The following is a 9111-nucleotide window of genomic DNA, read 5'->3' on the forward strand; positions in this document are numbered from 1 at the left end:
TTCTAAGGACAAAGTTGAATTACCAAAATGCCCATAAAAATTGAAGGACCATTTTATCCTTTACTTGAAAATTATTCATATAATATTTTTGTACAAAACATAAATGCACCTTTCAATAAATAATAAAGTAAATAGTAAAATTTAAGATAATGAATTAATTCATTCACTACTATTAAAATCTGAAGAATATGAAAAGTTAACGTTGCATTAAAAACACAAATAAAAGAACACATTCCTCTAATACATAACCAAACTTATACATAAATGTAATGGAACCAAGGGATAGTAGGGAAGTAAGGAAGACAAAAACTAAGAATTTTGTGGAATAGCTACGTGGGGCAGTAGGTAGATGCTGGAGGATTGATTCTTAATGATACATTAACTAATCATTTATTAAGTTAACTACTATACATTAGTTCATACATACAACGTATATGAACATGAAAAGTCCAAATAAATATTATCATTACGTGGGAACATTGCTTCTTGTCATCTTGAAGGATATATCATTTATTTATTTACTGTGAATATATATTGAGGATAAGTCATATAAAAAGTCATTTTAAGCTCTATATAATGAGAAAAAAAGGGATGACAAAAACTTAGAGTTTCTTTTCTTCCTCTATTCTTAAAATTGCTTTGAATAACGTCTCATCGCATTGACAACTGAATTATCATCATCTTCATTATCTAGGTGTGAGGCAATGAGAAATTTAGAAGGCCCTATTCATCATCATATCATCATATACTATTAGAAGTGGGAAGCTCCTATCTTTAAAGTTAGATTACAATTTTGCTCCTGCAATAAATTAAAATGCAACAAAACATCTAATTAAATAATAGTAATATTTTAATTACATAGAGGCTGATTGAATAAGAAGTTCATCAGTCCTACTTTAATGCTCCACATTTAATTCTTCATGTAATTAATACATCCTCAATTATATCCGTTTTCCCTCTTCTCTCCTTCTAATCAATTTCTTCTCCACGTTTAAATTCTTTATTACATAAAGGTTTAATTAAATCTTTTCTATTCTTTCAGTTACAACTTTATCTCTTCATCACTTGATTACAGAATTTGTAAGGAATTTTTACAATTATATAACAAATACACCCTAAGCAGCATTCACCATCTTGCTTTTCATTGTGACCAAATTCGAGCACAGTGCATCCAATGCCATTTGAAATTTTAAAGCATCACCAACACCATTACTATGTTGTAGAATATTTGATTAGCATCATACGATATAATATCAACAATTCTTCCTATACTCTTCAAGTCACTAAACACCGGTCATATGGAATAACAGAAGGAGTCAGTAGGATTTCATTGAGGGGATTAAGAAATTTTATCAAGTGATCGATGAACGAAAAAGAAGAAGAAATGAAGCAGTAATCAGAAATTTTGTAAAAGTTTTGTTCTGAAAATACAACCAATTTGAATATTTTTGCGGCAACTCTTGTGCTGTAATTTTTCTCCATGCCCTCTATCATTTTCTCTATTGAAGCATTTTGAATTTATAATAGAAAGTGATCAGAGTGTTTTAAGAAAAATCATATTTATGGGAATTTTGCATAAACTTAGGAGGAGATTATTTTCTTCTAAAGAAAAAATGAGGTAGGAAGTACTTAACTGATATGTGGAGGAACCGGAAAGAAAAATAAAACAACCAAAGTGGAAAATGAAAAAGGAAAGAGAAAAATTACAAGAGAAAGAAAGGAAATGGAAGATTTAATATATTACGTACGTGTGAATGTAGTTCATTTTCCTTAGGTCCGTTCCCCTTTTTTTCATTTAAGTACTTTGATTTTGAGGGATTTTGCTTAAATTTAGGAGGAGATTAATTGCAGAATTTAGGCATAATGTGGGGAGTAATTGTGAAGTAATAGGAAAAAAACTTAAAAACAAATAAAGTGGGAAAGGGAAAAAAATGAGAGGATTAATTTGTTCTATGTATAAAATCGGCCGAGCTTCAGTTACTTGAAGCTCTTTATCTTTTACTATCTTATCCCCTTTATTTAATTTCTGAAAAATAAGATATAGTCAAGAGAAAAGAAAAGCTATATACAAAAAATAATTACAACAAAAATATTTATATACTATGATGCATAAAGATATACTATACATTTTGTAAGCCTTTTAATATTCTGTACAAATTGTCTTATTCTCCATTTATACATGACAATCCTTTTTAACTTTTAGTTTACCTCATTTTTAATGTGGTAAATTTTCTTTTCTCATCAAGATCATTGTTTCATTTTATTTGGTGTACCTGCTCTACAACATTTGCAATAAATATGCAAGCAAAAGATCTCTTTGATATGGGTTGATAGTCTTCATCTTTATGAACAACATTTTGAGGATATAATTGAGTTAAATTGTTCCATTTGAGTTATTTTTGTTTAGATGTGCTATTTTTTCCTCTCGTGCATGATCTTTTAACTTTCTTGCATCTTACGTATCATATAATTAATTTTAATGTCACTCCCTCTACGAATTAGCTATCCAATCATCTGAATCGTAGTTAAGAAAACTTCGCCAATGAAATTTCAATAAATTGGCTGAAACAGAAAGAAAATGTGAAAGATTTGAAAAAAAGTCAAGGTTGTAACGCTACAAAAGGAACACATAAGATAGGAAAATGACATTTTTACCCAAATTATTCAAATACTTTTGCATCGGACACATGTGCGTTGCACGTGTCCACAAACTAGTTCATGAATAAATCGTATATATATTAAAAGAGCACTTGCAAATAATTCTTGTAGAAATTGAATAAACTCCATGCGAGAAAATGAAGTAAAATCAAAGTTTAGCTAATACCATCAGTTGAATTGACAGTCGGACTACAGCACTTGCCGTTTGTGAATTCAGTTTGATGGATCTTGGGCCTTGATTCTTCAAGATTATTTAAGGGAGAGATTTGCACAAATAGAACCTTTTGGTGCCACTATTTAAAATTTACTTCGGCAAGAAAAATGGTATAAAAATTATCATTTCTCGCGAGGAGGGAGCAAAATTTTGACGGTTCATCGAAATTTTGTACTTGATATTAGACAAGATTTCCTTAAGAAAAAGTTATGGCGATCGTCAAGATTTTGACCACAAATCCTGACGATTCACGATAACTTGTTGTGTTGAAATTTCAGCAATACGTTTTTGCTTTGATCCAAATCGACTCCAAATTATTTTAACTATGATCTCCATGCTTGTAATGTCATTTTTCAATTATAAGATTCAACTCATACCTTTGAAATCAATAAACCCACTTTATTTTCTTCTACAAAGAAGCCAGTAAAACTCAATAATGGCATTCCTTAAATTTCTTCAACCAAGGTCCAAATAATAATAAATAGGTAATTAGTCTTCAGTTATTTAATTGCACATATAAAGAAAATGGAAAAGAAAAAAACAAGAGATTCTTGGCAAGTGTATATACTTGCACAACTTTTTTATTAAGGTCAACAATTAAATACCAATCTTTCACAAGTCATGTCACATAAACTCCTGGACTTAAGAGCCCCTGTATAGGAATCTCCTTTTGGGCTGTGTCTAAGTAACGGTCTTTACCTATCTTTTTTATGTGCGGATTGTCCTTCACTTGGGGTAGTCTTAAGTTTTGCCCTTCAAATTGATGGTCTTTAAGGTCATTCTTCACAGAACTCTCGTCAAGGATTTGAATCGCCATCAAATAAAATTTTAAAAAAATCGCAAGACAGAACTTGCATGGCAAATTTTGCCCCATGCAAATTCTGAAATGGGCAGAATTCAAATTTTGCCCTTTCTGTCTTAAGGCAGAGTTATAACTCTGTTTTTTTCTAAACTTATGCCTTGCGAATTTTTTTTTTTTTTAATATTCGCCTGAATGAGAGTTTGAACCCGTGACCAAGCGTTCCCTAGCGAAGGGCAACCTTTAAAAACCACCATTGTGAAGGGCAAAACTTAAAGACCACCACGTAATAAGGGCATTCCTGCTAATTGCCCTTTACTTATTGCACACTTCCCTTCTTGGGCTTGTTTAGCAACTTCAATTTTAGGGCCCGTTTGGCCATGAGAATTTTTCACTTTTTTCGGAAAACTTTTTCATTTTATTTGAAAATTTTGTTTGGCTATGAAAATTTCAAATACAACTTCCTTTATTTGGAATTTAAAAAACACCAAAAACCTCACTTTTTTCACTTTATTACATTCAAACAACCAAATATTCGTTGCAAAAACAATAACCCAACACAACTCCATCTTCAACTCCAACCTCAAAATTTCAAATAAAGTGAGAAATTTTTTATTTTCATGGCCAAATGCCTACTTAGTAAATTGATCTCTCTCTCCCTCTACACTTGGTCATTCAATTTGATTCATATATATCACCTGTTGTTGTTGATTTTGTCAGATTATCACCATGATCTGGCCATACACTTTACACCATCTAATAATTTATTATACCTGTTGTTTAAATTTTTCGGATAAGGCTATAAAAAGGAAAATAAAATATTAAGTAAGATTTGAAGTTTGCGCTATTTAGGTACCAGAATAAAGTTATACTAAACTATTAGACTACAATTGCACATTTGCACTCTAATAATTGAACGACAATCATGTTATGAGTTAGTTACCAAAAAAAAAAAAAGACAATTATGTTATGCATTGGTTCATTTATTTGTTCTATTACTTATCTAGTATTCAATATCCGTTAATGTAAGCACGACCACTTTTGATTCACAAAGAAAATCCTATATCGAGGTAAAGAGTTCCGTACTAAAAATGACTTAATATCTAGAACTCAAACTCAAACTCCTTAATTAAGAATGAAGGACACGTCTTGCCCTACCACAATCTTGATAGTCTCAATTTATAATTTTGCTACTCATAAAGCAAAAGAATACGTTTATCATTTCTTATTGTTCTTTCGAGAGTTGCTAAAGTGCTATATCAATTTAACTCAAATTTGACTATACTTATGTAAAAATCACCATAACCTTTATCGTATAATTTTAAATTAAGATAAAATTTGAGAAGAAAAGATAGATATGACATTAAATAAGCAAAAATTATTAAATTTGACCTAAATAATCATATGAATTTACTCCATTTGAACCATTGTGACCAAAATAGAGTGGCAAAAAGTCTTTATTGTTTTTTCTTTTAAAATATTGCTTACCTGTTAAACCAATCATGCGCCATGAAACCAATAGTTAGACACTAATATCTAGACATCGAACGAAGAAACAGTCAAACAGCTTGGCTAAGCGATAAACACACCCCGAAAATGAGGAACCAAAACACCAATAAATATTGTTCCCAGGACATTGTCTCCTTGTGCTTTATAACCTAGCCTCTAAGAAAAATCATTTGAAATGACAAGCAATTAACAAAGCATTTAAAAATAAAATATGATTTGAAAAAGGCAAACAATTCAACTCAAGTAAAGTAAATCTATAACAAAATAGTTCATATCCTTCATTACTTTACATCTAAAAGTCCTCTACCTCCTGCCCCATCAGTGACCTTAAAATGGGGAAGAAAGAAACTATTACTGAATAGAGTAAAAAAAGACTAATCCTAATTTGTAGTAACTATTACTGAATAGAGTTAAAAAAGACTAATCCTAATTTGTAGTACATACAAGAAAATGACGGGTCAATAATAGAAATCAAAGATTCTTTGACCCACCAAATCCCCCATGTTCCCAAGTCCCAACAACCATATCTTAGACCATAATTCATATTTCATACACAAAAACATTATGGTACTCTATTACAAGTTTGTCTTGTCACTTCCATATTTTTCCACAAGAGGGCGTGTTGATGAGTAGTCCTTTTGACCAAATTGCCCTTGCATTGATAGATAGTGAAGTCATGATCTTGGGTGCAGTGCATTGGCCCATAGGTTAAATGGCATGGGCCTGGGTTGGGCCTGGACCAGAGCTGTTGGTGTGGGCCCAGATGAGGATGAGTTTGGTGGGGGCCCAACACGTTCACATGAAGGGCACATGGTGAGGGTGGTGGGAGGGGTCATTTGCATGTAGAATTGAGGGGAAAGCTTGAGTGCCCTCAACTCCTGAACTTCCTTCTGTAATCTCCTGTTTTCCTCTGTCAGATTCTCACAACATCTCTTCAAGAACTCACAGTCAACTTCTGTTTGCTTCAACTTTGTCCTGTTCATATAAATTTGCATTAACCCCATTAGTCAAAAATCCAATAACCATTGGAAAAAAAAAAAATAAAAAAAAAAAATAACCATTGGAGAAAAACGACAAAAAAGAACTAGCACTCCTATTTCATATGAATTTAACTTATATGCGACCTCAATCTTGAGTTTAGGAGTCAATAATTTGTTGAGTAGTTGGTAGGTGTACTCAATCATTAGATACAGCATGTTTCTACTTTTCCTTTGTACTATTGCATTCTTGCACTATTAATGCAACTTAATATGTTGTAACAAAGTTACTTGAGTTATTTTTCAAGTTACCACGTCCTCTTAGTATAGGGAGCTAACCGTTTAAAAAAAAATCTTAACATTGCAAAGTTAAATTTTTGAATTAGCAAGTTGCCTACCTTGCTTTTTAAAAGTAACTAGTCTCACCTAACATAAAAATTCTTTTAAGAAGTTAAATACCAAATGGATCTAAACAGACAACGACTTCAACAACTAATTGTACTATCGAACATTTTTAGAATGATCCATTCAAATAGATTAACAAGAAAATTTAGTTATATCATTGTAAAACACTAAATATATGACAATAAAAGATAGATAAATGATTGTGGTGGACCAAAAAATGGAGCCAGTCAAAAAAAATATGAGGAAACGGTCTTTCGTTGTAGGGTTCCTAAATACGCAACTAAAGACCAAAATAGCATATGATTTCGTCTCTCACTCACATAAGACATGCTAGTTTTACTAATCTTTTTAGTCATTGTTATTGTTACTCCATCATTTTCATTAATCATGATGATCATCATCATTATTATTATTATTATATACTATTGCAGTGGAGTAAAATCCCATAAGTACCCTTGCAAGAAGACAAAATCCCAAAAATGTCTCACCTTGCCCTTCTGTTCTGAAACCACACCTCAACTTGCCTAGGCCTCAATCCCAGTCTTTTAGCCAAAGCCAACTTTTGTTTCTACAAAAAAACAAAAGTACACAACTAATAAGTCAAATCTGTACCGCAAATGTCCAAAATACCCCTGAAAAAAAACAAAACTTTTTTTTTACAAGAAATTACTTCCAACTTACAGGATTGAGGGTGTTGTGTTCTTTGAAACTTTCTTCAAGAACAGCAGATTGGTCTTTAGAAAGCCTTAGTTTCTTTCTAGAAGTTTCTCCATCTTCTTCATCACTCATAGAAGCCCTTCCCATTTCATGTTCTTCACAGTTATTTGTTTCTCTTTCACTTCTCTTATTTCCACTAATACTTGAAATAGTACTGTTCGGCGACGACACGCCGGCTTCCTCATCGGCTTCAGCCGTCGCCGGCAGCCGGTTCACGTCGATTCCCTTAAGGAAAGTCCTCGTCTCCACTCTGCATGCCTCAGAGTTTCGATCTGTAAAAATAAATAAAAGTTTAATATTTATGCACTGACATAGTATATAAAAAAGGGAATTTTCGAAAATATACAGCTTATGAAAATTATTAAGCCACGTAGCTAAATATACAATATTACACAACATTATAACTGGGAAAGCGTTATGTATCAATCTTATGAGCTAAATCGGTAACAAACTCAAAATATGGGCTACGTAAATATTTTCAAAAATAGACGTATAGCGTAATTTTCTCTAGAAAAATATTTATAGAATTAGATCATTTATAAAATAGTTACACAAGAAATTGTATGGTAAAAATTGTAATATTCACGTTAATCGTTGAAAATATAATGCTCTTTAAGGAATGAGACGTAAATGACTTAATTTTTTGCTACAACTTTTTTGGGTAAATGTAAAAAGGGTTGTTAAAAAGGAGAAATTATTCAATAAAAAGTGAGATTTTAACTAGATCTGAAGATTATAGGAAGAAAATCTGAGATTTAACAAAACATGCATAGATCAACAGTACTAAAACAAATTAATACCTGAAGAAGGGAATAAGGAATCAGTCCAAGAAGTTTTGTGCATAAGATTAAAAGGTGAAGATGAAGGGATGAGATTTAGCTGATGATTATTGGTTGTATTCTTGTTATTATTTGGAAAACTGAGGCTAAGGCTCAACCCCAAATCTTCTTTTTCCACCATCATTTTCTTTTTTCAAGGGTCTTAAATTTCTTGAAGAAAATAGAGTTAAAAAGAGCAGTGATATGAAATAGAATTTTCAGATTTTCAGGTAAGAAAGATGATGACAATTAATGGGGAGATGTTTTGAGAGAGAGAGAAAAGAGGAGGAACTTTGCAGTGTGATATGGGTAGGAAGTGCCAATGAAGGACTTATATAGGAAGGATACAATGCATCTTTGGCCCTTTTACTTTAACAATAAAATTATTTGGAGAATAGTGAGTAGTAGAAGCAGTGGGTTATTACACAAAGAGTCAAATGATGACAAGGAGTGTCAGGGGGTAACAATTATCACAAATCATAGCTTTTGCCTTCTCTAAATTATTACCTCCATCTTCACTGGTCTTTTCTTTTTTAGGGGGACCCGTTTCCTTCTTCCCAATAGACTTTTTCCCACTTACTGTTGTTATTTATGGCTATGGACTGTGGTAAATGTGAAAGGAGCTTGAAACAATCAATGATAGAGGACAACTTATTCTCACTTTATATGCTGCTGCTGCTGCTGCTGCTGTATAGGAGTAAGAACATAATTGCATCAAAATAATTGTACTAAACTGTATCAAAATAATTATAGCCTTTTTTTTTTTTTTAATAAAAAAAAAAGTTTCACTTAGCAAATTAAAAAAAAATTAATCTTATTTTTTCATATTTACCCCTATTAAGTATTATATGATCAAATCTCAATATCTATTTAATTAGGGATTATTTAGTCAAATTACCTATTTTTATCTAGGAGTTAGTATTTTCTTAATGGGTATGCAAATGGTTAAGTGGACTTTTTTTTTTTTATCCGGAGGGAGTACTAAACTATCTTTCTTTTTTTGGTCATTTGAAC

The 9111-nt window shown here is 31.7% G+C and overlaps 1 protein-coding gene across 1 annotated transcript; it reads right to left on the reverse strand.

The window, feature by feature from the left end:
* Nucleotides 1-5413: 5413 nt before the first annotated feature.
* LOC132030335 (homeobox-leucine zipper protein HAT4-like) lies at nucleotides 5414-8409 on the reverse strand. Its single transcript, XM_059419920.1, has 5 exons — nucleotides 8080-8409; nucleotides 7244-7551; nucleotides 7051-7130; nucleotides 5621-6155; nucleotides 5414-5574 (listed from the first exon to the last, which is right to left on the reverse strand). Exons 1-4 carry the CDS (start codon nucleotides 8240-8242, stop codon nucleotides 5855-5857), a joined length of 852 nt encoding a protein of 283 aa, XP_059275903.1. The 5' UTR covers nucleotides 8243-8409; the 3' UTR covers nucleotides 5414-5574; nucleotides 5621-5854.
* Between the last annotated feature and the right edge of the window lie 702 nt (nucleotides 8410-9111).

This window comes from Lycium ferocissimum, chromosome 9 (genome assembly GCF_029784015.1).
Source record: "Lycium ferocissimum isolate CSIRO_LF1 chromosome 9, AGI_CSIRO_Lferr_CH_V1, whole genome shotgun sequence".
Classification (NCBI taxonomy): Eukaryota; Viridiplantae; Streptophyta; class Magnoliopsida; order Solanales; family Solanaceae; genus Lycium; species Lycium ferocissimum.

Bases quoted from the DNA above. Each gene is read 5' to 3' on its own strand.
- LOC132030335 (XM_059419920.1), bottom strand. From the start codon at position 8,242: ATGATGGTGGAAAAAGAAGATTTGGGGTTGAGCCTTAGCCTCAGTTTT. The intron at 7,552-8,079 runs GTATTAATTTGT...TTATTTTTACAG, and splicing joins TTCCTTATTCCCTTCTTCAG to ATCGAAACTCTGAGGCATGC. The intron at 7,131-7,243 runs GTAAGTTGGAAG...GTTTTTTTGTAG, and splicing joins AACACAACACCCTCAATCCT to AAACAAAAGTTGGCTTTGGC.